The sequence below is a fragment of the Alosa alosa genome, chromosome 21, assembly GCF_017589495.1.
Source record: "Alosa alosa isolate M-15738 ecotype Scorff River chromosome 21, AALO_Geno_1.1, whole genome shotgun sequence".
NCBI classification, from domain to species: Eukaryota; Metazoa; Chordata; class Actinopteri; order Clupeiformes; family Clupeidae; genus Alosa; species Alosa alosa.
In genome coordinates, this window is record NC_063209.1 from 954,614 (window position 1) to 970,109 (window position 15,496).

At 39.8% G+C, this 15,496-nt stretch overlaps 1 protein-coding gene across 2 annotated transcripts in view; it reads left to right on the forward strand.

The window, feature by feature from the left end:
- nme5 (NME/NM23 family member 5) overlaps positions 1 to 15,496 on the forward strand; it is a 62,606-nt gene that overhangs the window by 21,733 nt on the left and 25,377 nt on the right. Inside the window, exons 1-2 of one of the 2 annotated variants that reach the window (XM_048231076.1) lie at positions 6,529 to 6,613; positions 7,600 to 7,763. In XM_048231076.1, coding sequence (XP_048087033.1) covers positions 7,623 to 7,763 — 141 coding nt within the window. In that variant the 5' untranslated portion in view covers positions 6,529 to 6,613; positions 7,600 to 7,622. Of the gene's footprint in view, positions 1 to 6,528; positions 6,614 to 7,599; positions 7,764 to 15,496 lie in introns of those variants that run through there. The other variant, XM_048231075.1, reaches the window with a different exon arrangement.

The following is a 15,496-nucleotide window of genomic DNA, read 5'->3' on the forward strand; positions in this document are numbered from 1 at the left end:
CACCGACAGCTTTGTCCATTATGTTTTTTACCGCCTAGGCTGCAGACACTACCACGTCATCGCTCACTTATTTTAACGACACCTGATTTCGACACATAATCTAACCTAAATAAGTGTTGCTGTTATTATCATTAGGCTATATCTTATCACACTATGACTAAATACATATTGATAGTCATACATTGTGTAGTTGTTTGTAAGAGACATCGTTGTTAGTTGTGACAGATTCTTTGTGAAAAAAGATATGTGCTGTTCTTTCGTAGATGCTAAGTATATTAGCTCATAGCATGCTAAATCATGCTAGCATTAGCCAGTTGATAGGTAAAGTAAAAGGGCTCTGCTATATTGATCCGAAGTGACATTAGCCATAGTCACCATCATTTACAGTCCTACTTGTTTCAAATGGTTTAACGTAACCAGTGATTGCCGTCATCATCGTTGCAACTTCATTTGAATACACTTAAGTCACTGGAGAAGGCGATGTTAAGTTTCATTAACGTTAACTCTTGCTTAGTTTTGCGAATGGCAATAAACGCCACCTAGCCTGCTAGGTCGACAACCTCGGTATACCCATTTATGAATCAGCCCGACAAATAACGTTACTTGTGTTTTAGTGAACACATTATTGGACCATAGCTTAACGTGAGGAGGGATTCAAAGTTACAAATGGCCAATTTGCTTAGTATGCTCAGAACAGCGGTATCTGAAAATGCGCTAAGATATCGTTGTTACCTGCGATTGCACTGCTGGAGAAGCATTTTGCATTGGTATGGTTTGATCAGGTCTTGCCAGTGATGTGTAAATCCTCCCGTAGACGTACATCATTTCAAAATAATATGTCTAAATTAAAAACTGTGACAACTCATTGATAGGCTCTCTCAATATGTCTGTAATCGTATGCCTCTACCACAGGCTTGCTAGTCTTTCACCAGAGAGGGTGCTCCATTATAAATCAAAAATGTAATATTGCAGCCTTCATGTCAGCTGTAAAAATATGAGAACATGGACCTACTACATCACTTTGTAAACATTTTACACATAATCAGGAAGCTACTTTGCTGTTTAGTGTGTGATGTGTTTAAAGGGGTACTACGTTTAAAGAAACATTTTTATTCTTTGTTTAAAGTGCATAAGAAAATACCACATTATGATGATGATGATTATGGTTACCCTTAACAAATACAAAACAATATAATACTTAAAACAGGGATCAATCAATAGCCTAATGAAATAAACAATGAAAATGAGGGGGGAAAGCAATAATAAATAATAATGCCCATTCAACCAATAATATAATAACAATAACATGGTAAGACTACATTAAGGAGAATATCAATAATAAACAATGTCAAATTAATCAACAGCCTATAATGAAAATAAAACAGTACTACTGCATACAAACCATAATGTATAAGAAGTGCTTAAAAGACCAAAAACTATCACAAGAACGAAGAGCACTGGGCAACTCATTCCACCAACATGGAACCACTGAGTCTTGAATTTGACCTAGTGTTTAAGACTCGTCGACACAACAGACGCTCGTCAGAAGACCACAGTGGGCGGTTGGGGATGTATATCTTGATCATTGAATTTAAATAACAAGGAGCAGATCCAGTCAGTGTCCTATAGGCCAAAGTGAGACATTTAAATTTAATTATGTCTACTGTAGGGAGCCAATGGAGAGTAACTAGGAGAGGAGTTATGATGTGTCCTTTTTGGCTGATTGAAGACCAGTCATGTTGCAGCATTCTGAATGATATATCACACACAAAAAAAAAATTACATTCAATATTGATTTAGTATCAACCAATAATTATTCTGATATTAATATTCTTGTAACGTCTACATATTTGTGTAGGCTACAGTTAAATACTAAGCAATAGCCTCTGACTTAAATACCAAGGCAGTTAAATGACCGTGATATGGTATAGTCTACGTGATACACAGGACTACACAGTAAACCCATTTAAAAAGCATCATCATCTCAGTATACCCATTTAAAATAGGCAAGGATACGTATTTAATAACATTTGGGGTTGCTCACAGTATACCCACCACTACAACTAACTAACTAGACTACACCACTGGTTAAATGGCGCATTGCAATTTACAATTTGTGTGAGTTCAGGGGCATACAGAAAGTTGAAGTTTGGGTGACATCAATAAAGAAAATAGAAACAAAGGGATGTGTACAGCCTCAAGTATGAATGAGGTCACATTAACAGAAGGTTCAGAGTTATTAAAAGTCATGTGTTTTCAGAACGTAGTGGTGCTGTGCCATGTCCCATGTATAAGGGGCTTCAGGTTGATCCAGTGACGGTGGCTGATGATGTCAGGGAGATGGATGTCAGGGGACTTGGAGAAAGGGGGAGGACATGCCACCTCAGACCACCCCAGCCAAACCACTTCACGTAGGCATTCCCTTGCTTGCAGACTAATGTAGACCATGGAGGCCACCTTGCCGCCACCTCCAGTACATTCAGCCATCACCCATATCTTACCTGCAAAAAGGAAAGTTACAATAAAGTTAGTCAGACAATTTTACAACATTACAAAGCATCTAATCAGGCACTCAACACCACTAATAATACCAATTAATTAAATATATGTGTGCAATAAACTTCACAGCCTACCTAATGTTAACTACACATTCAAATATGCGGTGTGAATGTTATTAACTTGCGTCAGCTTGAAAAATAACGTTATCAGTATGACTGATCATGGACGTTAGGTCTTTCTCAAATGTTCACTGATATCCCTGGGAAGTGACGTAGTGGTTCTTGGCGTAGTGTTTAATGCAGGCGTTTCATTTATCGATCATTCACTTATGCGGTCTACAACTACCGACCTACCGATCTATTTTTTACAGTCTATGCTACCGACCTACCATCACAGAAGTAGCTCTAAAAGAGGTGTCTGTCGTTAACGTTAGAAAAAATGCAACACTGGCAAACTGGCTAGTAGTTACATTAACATGACTGGACCTGGCATGGACCTGGTTGATTAGGTCCATGCTTCGCATTACGTTAACGTTAACTTGCGTTGCTTTATCACATCATACCGTTGCTTTATCACATCATATACTGTACTGTCTAGTGTTATTAATCCCCATGTACAGTCAATGGTTACTCCATGTTGAGATGGCATACATTGAGATATTTGAAGACAGCAACAACTAATAAAACCAAGTATATCATGCATCGACTGTTACGGGAGCTGTGTGCTAATCTTCACTTCAACGACTAACTTATAGCCTCCCGTTAATGGTAACGTTAATGTAGCTGCTAACGTTAGCATGTAATTCGCTGTCCGTATTTCTGTTGTTAGCTCATAAGTATTCACCATACTAAATTGTCACAGTCTATAAATCAACATAATAAGCTCTCTTATACGTATTTAAGAACACCAATAGACAAAAAAAACTTTTCAGTTGATACGCAACACTTACCAGACAAGAACAAACCGATTGTTGTTTGTACTGTTTAGCTAACTCACAGCCGCAAAATTCATCCAGCCAGCTAGCCTTCGGCGCCAAGTCGACCTGTGTTGTGGAAAGGAGAAGGGGGCGGGTTTCACTTGACAAGGGGCGTGTTTAACTCGCTGAGTGGGCGTGCCTGACCAAGATGGCGTCGCCTCGGCGGCTTCAATTCAAGGGGGCAGGCGAACGTTCGGAGAGCGTAGACACTATGGCAGATCTGAGGCTAAATAGTAGACCAGTTCACCTAGCCATCCCCATTGAAGCCCATTTAATTTTGGCGCCACTTTGACATCAAATAACGTTACAGCTGAAGCGTTTTAAGCCTTTATATGAACTTTTTCTATTTCCGGAGTAATACAACATTGTGTGATTAACATCATAACCTCATAACTGACTTACAGACTGAGTAATAAACTTTTTTCCGAAATCAATGCTAAAGTGACGTAATAAGCATACAGCTAGAGCGGGTGAAAGCGTCGCACAGGAGCAAAATAACCGTATTCTCTGGATAAGAACGAAAGCATCGGAGCACAACATTTCAGCAAAGTTTTGATGGATTGACAGTAGCCTAGGCTACGAATGTGCCGAGTGCTGTTTATATTAAATCACATTTATCTACGAACAACTAGGACATTTAGAACAGTAATGTAGACATGGTGGTAACGAAGTAAGTGGCTACATATCCAATCTCTTGGTGCAGCTATCACAAGAGTTACACAAGTCAGACTACGTGCCTATGTTACATTTACGTCCCCTGAGCCTGCGCAGAAAGCCTTGTCGACCGACAGGAAACGGTTGAAATTTGCTTCACCCGCCTCGATTGACGTCTACGTGATGACTCTGTCCATATCTTTTACTGTCTATGCTTCAATTCCATAGAACACTGCAGAATGCAGCCACACCAAAGATCCTTGATTACTAGCAAGATAGAGCAACGTAATTCGTTACTATGGGAGCAAAACGGGACAGTTCTCTGGTCTGCATAAGTGGGAGTGTCACCTTACGTCACTAAATAAACTTTCTCTCTTAATAAGCAATAAGAACAGATAAACATAATTGTGTTCACAGTATTATTGTCTATAATCATGTATGATACCAATGAATCATTCTTTAGGACATGATATGAATAATTTAATTAGTCATGTGAACCGAGCTAGCTAGCTAACGCTAGCTTAAAATGCAATACAAGTGGATGGGAGTAGCTATGGCAATACAGCTATGCACTAACAAGTGACTAGTAGTTGAAGGACTTCGCTTAAACTTAATATACTGTTGCAAATTCACTTGAATATAAACTATCCACTTTAACTAATGTCAGTAATGTTATTCAGCTAGTTGTCATTTCAAAAGAAATTACACTTCTCCGTTTAAAATGTTACCTTAGCTAAGAGGCTAGCTAGCATGCTAACAACCGGACAGTAACTGGCAGCAGCATGGTCTGATATTAAGTTATTTTATTACAAATCCGAACGCTAAAAAATTACACTTTTAGGCTTGAAATGATCCCAAACACTTACAGATTATGTCAAAATTTTCCAAAAAACCCTCAACAAATCCAGAAAGACATAATGACCAATTTATTGATAAAATTCCACAAGTCTCCATTGACATTAGTGCAGCGAGGGTTTACTCTGGTCTGCATAAAGGGGGATTTTCCCCCCGCCCGCTTGCAATAATCGAACGCGGAAATTGTCGAACGTTTGCGCCTCTCGCTCCGCTTTAACCCTCTCTGGCCACACTGTCCAGTTTTATACAGTCTATGTTATAGAGCTGGTAAGTCCCGCCCTTTCCGCTGGACCTCTAGATTGAAAAATCGTCAATGCAAGTGAATGTGAGAAAATAATTATTTTCTGGTCCCGTTTGATTTGTGCCATGAATGTGAACATATGTTGTCTGTGAATTTTTAATATAATATTTCGTGTAAAGAATGCTACAATTGAGCGGGTAGAAGTTTGATGCGGTTAAACTTTGTGTGAGAGCACTTTGTGGACTACAACTTTCCGCTAGACGACAGATCACTAGTTTCCCATAACAACCATCAGTTGGTCGAGATGTAGAGGGTTATTAAGATCGACTTTGAACACAGTGAACCATACAACTTTACAATCACACTGTATCGTAGTGTTAATGTGTTGAGTGAAGCTAGACATGTTTCAAATATTTTTGTTACCATGTGTGTTTATTCCTGCCGTTACAAAAACTAGCATCTCAGTTAATGTTAGCGATTAGAGCTAGCTCACGTCACAGGCGACACATTCATAGCAGCTGTCATAAACTGTATACAGCATTCATGACTGTTTCATGAGACATGACTCAACATTCATACCAAACCTTTCATGAATGTGGAAGACAGAACAACGACAACCAACAATTGCAATGCAGCACTGCCGTTTTTGTTCCAAACCTCTTACCTGATCACGTCACATCTGAGTCAATAGGCTACTCCAGTGCCAAAAAAGACAGAACATGGTCAAGCAAATAATTTTTGTTTCATAAAAATGTATTTGTTTTATGATATAACCTTTGCAGATGATTTCTCATCTTTTACTACTGGGAGTGTCCAACCATTCCAGGTTACACCAATACGGGTCAGCTGAATGTACTGTAGGCTAGTTTACCTCCCAGTGTTAAACTCAGTGATTACGAATACTTCACAACTTGTATAGTAAAGTGACATTCGATGTAGACTTCATAAGATATTCATGAAATATTTACAAAGGCTGGAGAGGTTAAATTAATGGTATCCAGGTTACACAAATACGGGTCAGCTGAATGTGGGCTAGTTTACAAAAACGGCAATGCTGCTTTGCGATTGTTGGACTTTTATTTTGAGAAGTTGTTGTCGTTCTGTCTTCCACATTCATGAAAGGTTTGGTATGAATGTTGAGTCATGTCTCATGAAACAGTCATGAATGCTTTATGTGCAGTTTATGACAGCTGCTATGAATGTGTTATGAACTCACCTGTCAAGTAAAGTGTTACCTATTATTCTAATCTCATTGGCATTGTATCAGTATTAATAATTCAAATGATTTTTCCAACACCATCAGTTACATTGGTAAACATGAGCAGGCTATGAGAGCAGACTTGATGGCTGAGCAACTCCTATGTAATATCATTGGCTTCTGGAAGGAGGTGAGAGCTCTGAACAGGGCCAATACTTTACATCCAAGCAGGCTGGGCAGGATTTATACAATGATGGACAGATGGGCAACGGTGCCTATTCATTCGCGTGACCTGAATGCGCTTCGGTTGATTTTGTTTACAGCAAAAAGCTTGTCACTAGACGTTTATGTCGCTATCGTGGCTGTTGTACAAGATAGCCTAGTCAACTGACAGCCCAATAACTTTAAAAAACGAACAGAAAACAGCATTTGTCAAGAAGAAGGATACTGGCAATTAGGATTCACGGTAGGCTATTTTGTTGGTCTGATCCAGTTGTGTGAATTGTGTGCAGAGCCATTTTTCCCCAGTATCGGTTATATCAGGGTACGGTAGAACAAAAGGGGACAAAGATCTTATATCTATCAGGACAAGTTATGAGTGTCTTAAAACAAAATATCTGAATCACTACCTTACAGATCAGTTATCTGATGATGATACAGGCAGCGTCACATATTAGGTCAAGCTAACATGCTGGTACGAAAATTCTACATGAGGACGGATGACGTCAAAATCAGCCTATTTAAAGCATACTGCACTCCTTTGCATGCTGCTCCCTTATGGATTAAGTGCAAGCATGCAGAAGCTTAAGGTTGTATAATGACTGTATGAGGATACTGCTCAAGAAACCCAGGTGCTCTAGTAGTGACTTGTAATGCAGGGGTCAGCACATTCAAGGCATTATTAAGGAGTCTGACCTACAAATTCATTTGTCACCTGAACGTCTCCCAAAACAACATTGTCATGCTGCTGGCAAATCCTAGGATAAGTGCCATATGATACCAGTCATCACTGTGGAAACACTGGTATAATTGTCTTTTATAGAAATCCAGTGTTTTTGTTACTTTTTTCTTTTCACCACAGCTATATTTCAGATCTCTTGGAAACACTATTATTGTTGCATAGTTTGAAGTTGGCCAGTCATTCTAAATAACCATTTTTACCTTTCTTTAAAACAGTTCAAATACAACAGGAACAAATAATGGACAGTGGACTATTGCCACCAATGCCAAATAGCTGTGTTTATGTTGAGAGGACTTTTGCAATGATAAAACCAGATGCTGTTCACAAATTTCCTGAAATAGAGGACATCATTCTTCAAGCTGGATTCTGTATATTGCAAGTAGGTCAGCTTTAAAAACTTTGTTTGATTGTGAATGTTTGAGTTTGTTTGTTTCTGCTGTCTTTTTGTGTCTGCTGTCCAGTGTGATGTGGTGTATGTCTTGTATCTTTGGGTAACTAAATATCATTATTTGTAAAATAATGAAATATATTACTACACAACATAATGCAACCTGCCCAACTTCGTCTTCCAGGCAGCGCTGCCATCGTTGACTTAAAGGCACTTAACCCTAACCTTAACCCATGCCTAGCCCTAATGCCTTCCAGGGAGCGCTGCCTTGAAGACAACATTGGGGGCTTAAAACACCAAGAAAAGGCTCGGTCCTGGTATATCAGGTTATACTTGCTTGTGTGTGTATCTTAAAGGAACAGGTCTTTTGCTGTAGAGATAATGACTCCCTATCCATCCAGGTGATATTTCTTGTAGTGTTTCATGGTGTGGTACCTCTCATTGCAAGGCACAACACGAAGACCCAACCCACACTGCCTACACATGTATTTAGTTTGACGGTGGCCTTTAGGGCGGGTCCGATCAGAACAAACTACACTATCTGGGTAACCATCAGCCTGGCAGATAAAGTGGCGCTCAGTGAGTGTCTGTGGCAAGTTTCCCAGTGAGGACGACTTTCGGCCTTTGTTGCTCTCTTTCCTGGAGAAGCCGTCCAGTAAAGCAGTGATTACATCCTGCATGAAGACTTTCAGGGGCTTGTGAGGAGCAGCAGTGCAGTGGCAGTAAATGATGTGGGCATTCACCATGCTTACACTGAGAATGGCATTGAAAATCCTGTTGTACCATTTCCTTGACCTATGGGGAAAGAGGTAGGTCTTCATTCTCTGGTCTGCTGTGTCGACACCCCCCATGAAAGAATTGTAGTCATCAACACAAACAGGCCTATTTATCTCCCTATAGCCACTATCAGTGTGTTTGGTCCTGATGCGCTTTCTGACACATGTGTTGCAATGCAGTGTAGAGAGCATTGTGAGGCGCTTTGTATCATGCCATGCACAAGCTAGCATTTTCCCATTCCTCATGAAGACTGGGTCATCTCCCTTGCTCAACGGTAACTGTTCACGGGTGAGGCCCTTTGGCATCCCATTCCTCTTACTGCTGACAGTCCCACACAAACCCAAATCATTGCTTGCCAGCTCATCTGCTATGGCTGGCGAGGTGTAATAGCTGTCCATGTACACCTTATGCCCTTTCCCTGTGTATGGGGCCATCAGCTCACGGACAACAAGGTGTGTGGCACCGAAATCAGTGTTTGCATTAGGCCTACTTTGTCCAGTGTACATGGACCACTGTAGCACATAGCCTGACTTGGCTTCACTCAGAACAAATACTTTGTAGCTATATTTGTCTGATTTGTTGGGGTTATACATTTTCATTTGATTTCCCTTTGAATACAATGGTCATTTCATCCGGTGACGGCTGCTTAGATGGACCATACACTGCTGAAAACCGGGGATGACCAAATTGATGATTGGGCGGATTTTGAATAGCCTGACTGACTGACTCAACACTCATTATTGGCGAAATGAAGGAAAGACAAAATCATCTCGAATCTATCCCTGGACATCACCTTGCCAAATCCAGGTGTTGCTGTTGGCCAATATTCGGCCCAATAATCCTCCAACTCTGACTTCTCTACCAGCCCCATACTCAAATGCAGAGAAAAGAAGGCTTTCATTTCACTGACAGTTACGTCAGACCATTGATGAAATCTGGAGTGTGTCTGGAGTTGATGGGAGACTAAAAACTGATGGGCGTAGCGATTTGTCGCTACGGGATAGAAAATCTAGAGGCGAATTGGCATTGGAGAGTTCTCTTTCCCCCAGATATCCAATTGGCTGATCAAAGGGCATGATCCAACTTTGGTACTCCCCCTCATTGGCAGTCAAAGCTGGCATTCCCATCATTTTGCGATAGACTATGCATAGCATAATGGCTCCTCTGCCCCATGTCACAGCGCCTCTGCTCCTGCTGCGAACAGCACGGCCAGATCTGCCTCGCGCGTGGAGAGAATTTGCACAGCCCTGACTACTGTCATTCTCATTGCAACTCGAAAACTCGACCGTTGCGCCCAGAGGGTTAATTATATCTTACTACAAGGCCAGCTCGATCCAAACACTCTCATCCATGGCTGAATGACGGCTTTCTACAATGACAAAATCAACAGCGCTACAGACACTCTCAACCTTCAAATCTTCAAATCCTCAACCACCTCCTCCCCCATCCAGCCTGACTGCGGATACCCTTGCCTCATTTTTTACAAACAAAGTGGCGGCAATCAGCAGTCAATTCTCTACATGCCCACAAGACGCGACAGACTCAGATACTGCACTCCTACAACCTCTGGCTGCTGCTGGAACATCTTTTTCAGCATTCGCGCCTCTCTCCAAGAGTGAGGTATCTAGACTCCTGACATGTAGCCGTCCTACCACATGCTTGTTGGACCCTATACCTATGAGCCTACTTCTTTTATCTACAATCATAATCAATCACAATCATCTGTTTATTATGATTATTATTATTATTATTATTATTATTTTGTATTTTCATTTATTTATTTTTATTTTTTGTCATTTATGTCATTATTTATGTTTTTATTACTGTTTATTTTATTTCTGAGCACCTTGGGTCAATAACATTGCGTTTAAGTGTGCTATATAAATAAATATGACTTGACTTGACTTGACTTCAGTCCATCAGCCCAACCATCACACCAGCTATCACACATGTGATCAATGTGCTCTGGCACATTTCCAACAGCGTTCAAAACGACCCGGTTAACACCGTTACTTAAGAAAACTTCTCTCAACCCTGCTCAAGTCAAGAACTACCGCCCTGTCTCACTCCTACCTTTCCTATGCAAAGGTATCAAACAAGCAGTCTCCAAATAGGTCTCTGAATTCCTTTCACAGAACAACCTTCTGGATCCAAATCAGTCTGGGTTCATTCTGCTTGACTTATTGGCTGCCTTTGACACGGTTAATCACCACATCCTTCTCTCTATACTCTCCAACATGAGAATCTCCGGCTCTGCTCTTTCCTGGTTTGAATCCTACCTGGGCCAGGGCCAATACTTTACATCCAAGCAGGCCGGGCAGGATGACTGCACTACTTACCAGTGTTCTTAACAAACACACCTGTGCTGCATGCTGAAAGCTGCAGAGGTAATTTTTTGCATTCTTCAGCATTTTCTTTTGCTACAAGCCATGGTAAGAGTACATGTGTTGGCATTGGTGGCACTCTTAAGTGTCTAGCTGCCAGGGCTAGCCTCCAGAGTCCAGAGGATGGCCAGAAACTCTCAGATAGTCATCTCTTCAACTGGTGTGAACTGTTGCGTTTTGTGTCCACTCTGGTGTCTACGGGGCTCCCGTAACACAGTAGAGATCGCTACTCCTGTAGGTGTGGGTGTGTTCGTCTTCGGACTGTGAGGATTTCACAGGGTAAAAGAGGAAGTACTGTATCTTTCAGTGTGTGTGTCTGATGCGAGGGCCCCTTTTCGACGGGTTTAGGCTGTACAAGAGGATTGACTTGATGGAGAGGCTCTCCCTATCTGAATCAAAATCCCTAATTTGGGGTTTAGGGGCTAAGGAAAATAGACCACTTCAGAGTCTCTCTCTATCTCTTAGTCGCTATTCCCTGTTCCCTTCGACTCGTACTTCAAAATGTGCTGAACTTCACTAAAAGAGGAAGAAATTCAGAGCTGTATTTGCCATAGTTTTTCATCAAAGCAAAGTTCAGCTGTCATCAAAATCTGAGAGAGGGTAAAAACTCACTACAGACATTCGTCTGTCTGTCTAGATCGGAGGGAAGATCAACTACCCTATTCTTTTGGGAGCTTTGTCAAATTGAAATTAAGGCTCTTTTTAAATGACAGTTCTTGTAACATATAAGAACTTCAATTGACCACAACGGATCTATAACAATTTAGATTCTATCTATAAATACACTTGTGTTTATCAGACAGATTTCCGTATCCTCGCTTGGGTGTGTGATGTGCATTTAGACCACGACGGGTCCTAGACTTTAGCTTCACAAACAATTTGTCGCGCCAAATAAATTTGCTAACAAAGCCTTTTTGTTTTTTTGTCTGCCCTGGAGCATAGGACTTTCCTTCCCAAATGCCTGGCTGAGTTCGCTACTCCTGTGTATGTCAGTGCAGTATGTTTTTTGCCCATATACAGTGTCTTAGAAAGTAGCCCTCAAACGGACGCCCTACTTACCCGGAGAAAAGTCAAGTCTTTGGAGCAGGAGGCCCTGTTGCAAGGCATCCGGGTTCTCAGCAACACAGGAGAGGCAGAAAAAAAAAAAAAAAAAACTAGACGGTCTTTTTACAAACTCCTAATCAAAGGTTAGGATTTTAACTTTTATTAAATACCAACAAAAAATACAAGGAATGAAAACTGTCTAAGTCTAAAGGCTAAATGCTCAGTCCAAAGAAAAATGAAAAGGAAAAAAGAAGAACAAAGAGCCAAAGAACCTGAACAAGGGGCCGTTCTCTTTTTATACCCCTCTCGGTCAGGCAGAACATGTCCAAGTTTGGTATTATGTCTTGCCATGAAATATTGGTTCTGCTTTTTTTTTTTTTTTTTTGCTTAGTCAGCTTTTTGTTTTGCTGACAAACAGTTTCTTACAGCTGGTACATTATGTTCTTAGATTCTGTCTTTACATTTTGTTCAAAGCACATCTCATTTGGCATAACACACTTTAATTCTAACACAACCTTTTTATATCTAAGCAAACACATTTTATGTTTCAAGTAAATATTCCTTAAGTCTGAGCAAAATACTTTAAGTTTCATAAGCAAACTTTCTTTTATGTTTAAGAAAAACAAACTCTAAATTTAAGCAATATTATAACAGGTTATTCTAGCAAAAACAATTTATGCTTTTAATTAAGAAAACACACCTCAATTCTAAGTTTTTAAACATTATAAGTCTATCTTAATTCACACTGGTTGTCTATCATTACCTTGCAGCATTTGCACATTTTTATTTGTTTTAGAGCAAGCTGGATTTAAGCAGTTATATGACTAAAAATCTTTTAATCTTAAATCTTTTAATAGTAAATTATTATTCTGATTATTAAATATCACATCTTCATACAGAAGTCACGCTATAGAACATATAGTGTAAAGAATATGTTAAGTTCTTCTTCATCCCAAAGGAGTTAATGCCTTATGAAAGGAGCAAATTGCTATGCTGTGTTTCACCTGAGGGGGCGCTAAAATCTATTGTTTATTGTAAATGTTTATTTTGGTGTTCCCAAAACACCTGTAACTACATGCATTTATTCTGTGAATGGGACTTGGTATAATATTGGTACATTAAATATCCATATATTTAGCTATTTCCACATAGATTTGTATAGTCCTACTAGCTACCCCACATACCATTTCAGTTGCTTGGAAATGACACAAAAATACAAACACGCCTTGTTTTATCCTTATTATTATCATGGTCATTTGATGTGGAGACTTCAAATTGTGGGAAATTAATAAACCAATGTATTTGAAGAGGAAATATTGACTGATACCAAAATGAAAAAAACAAAACTGTTTTTTAATACCCTCAATATCACACTTAATGCATATTTTTCCGAAATCTAGGTCCCTTTCGAAACTCAGGAGACATTTAGTACAGACGTTAAATTGTTTACACATGCTTTTTATGAGTTGGTCTTCCACCCTAAAAAATTTGAGGAGGCTAGGGGAAATATTTGTCAAGATATTAATGCCCAAACATGCCCATGTTTTTGATGCTGTAATGAGAGAATGAAAGAATTTCAAGGTCTGAAAAAGATATGAAGACATAAGATTTGCACAGAAATATTTCACAGGCCTTGGTTTTAGGACCCATTGATGATATAGACAAGGTTTGAACAAAATTTGAGACAGTGCAGCAACAACCTTATCTGATTTGACATGGAATGACCCAGTTGGAATGGCTGAACAGTTTAGTTGAGTAGTTTAAATGGTTAAATTATTTAATAGTGAATTATTGTAGTGACTTTTATTTTGAAACAGTTGTGGCCAGAGGAAGCAGTGGAACAGGATCTGAAGTCTTAAGAGAATGAGATTGTATGCTTAAGGGCCCGTGGCCGGTTGCACAAAGCACCTTAAGTTTTTTCCCTTAAGTATGACCCTTAAGACTTAATTTCTCCTCAGGTAAGGGATTTACTTAAGGGTGTTGCACAGAATACCTTAAAATGTTTCCTTAGTTAAGGAGAAACGTCAAGGGATTTACTGCACTGAAAGGGATTTTCCGGCATGAAAATTCTATAGTTTCCACGGAGATTGTTCAACAGCTGTAGCCTAGCTAACTGCCTTTGCCGCGATGCCGTTAGTTAACCCACCGAATACAGTGCTTATATCTTATCATTCATCTTACATCAAAACATGTTATATACATGAACTGAACAATACTAGTTGGCAAGTTAGAAATGATCCTGACTGTCATCAGTGCACCAACGTTTTGCCTAGCGAACCGAACCGAAGCTCATAGGCTAACAAGACATCCACATGAATTGTTAACGTTAGCCTACGTAAACCAAACAATAACAATACGGCATGTTTCTGATAGGCCTATCTATTTGACAGAGGAAGCATATTTTTATATTGTTTTGAATGGTCAAAAGTAGTTAATAAACTTAATTTATCAGCATCAATTCAGTTAATAATATGGTTAAGGTAGAGTCAGATGTCCCCTAGGATTTTCCCCTTAGTTAGACTACTAAGGTCTTTTGTGCAACAGTTTAAGGGATTTCTTACAAGATAAGGACAAACCCTTAAATACTAAAGGAAAATGTTAAGGAACCCTTAAGGAGAAAACTTAAGGGTGTTTGTGCAACCGTTTTTATTTTAAGGGACCCTTAAATCAGATTTTAAGGGAAAAAATTAACTTAAGGTGCTTTGTGCAACCGGCCACTGTGTCCATCACGTTTTTTTTGCGGCCTCAACCTCATTTTCAGAGCGCTTCGGTCAAGTGTTTATTGTTGCTATTTTACCAAAACCGTCTTTTTGGAATGTTGCCTAATGGTAACTAACTAGCCTACTAGCTAACTGAAATGGCAGTAATTGTTCAGGACTCAGCTCATTAACCCTTAAAGGTGTAGGTTTTTGAACGTTCTAAGTTCCGCAACAATTGAAGGTTCTAAAATTCTATGTTGAATTCAATGAACCCAGATATTCTTTAGAACGTTCATTTCTCAACATTCCTCCTTTAAGGGTCCTTTAAGGGTTAAATATGACCTTGACCGATAAAAGGAGTTAATTTTGCATTACAATAGAATGTCATCCCTCTAGACTTTGTAATTTGCGTTTGGTTTGCAGCAGTGGTTTAATATTTAGTCACATTGGACTTGGCTGATTGAGTGTTCCTCTGCCATTGTTGACAGTGTAGGTCCCGCCCCTTCCTAGATTTGAATTGGCTAGCAAGAGAGAAGTGACATTGAAGAGCCCAGCGCAGATTTCAACTTTCAGCGCTCTGTGGAAAAAAACGGTCAGCGCCGAGGGCGTTGAGCGCTGTGAACGCTGAACTTCATAGGATGTGTATTGAAAATAGCTGCCGTCGGTGTAAAAAACGTGATTGGTGGACACAGCCCCTAAAGCCTGAGAAACTGACAGTTGGCCCAGGATTCTAATTGCTTAATGGCCCTATTGTGACGTCATCAGCCCAATGTTAAGTCTATAGGTAAATGTTGAATAGTTTTTAATTAATAGTTTAAAA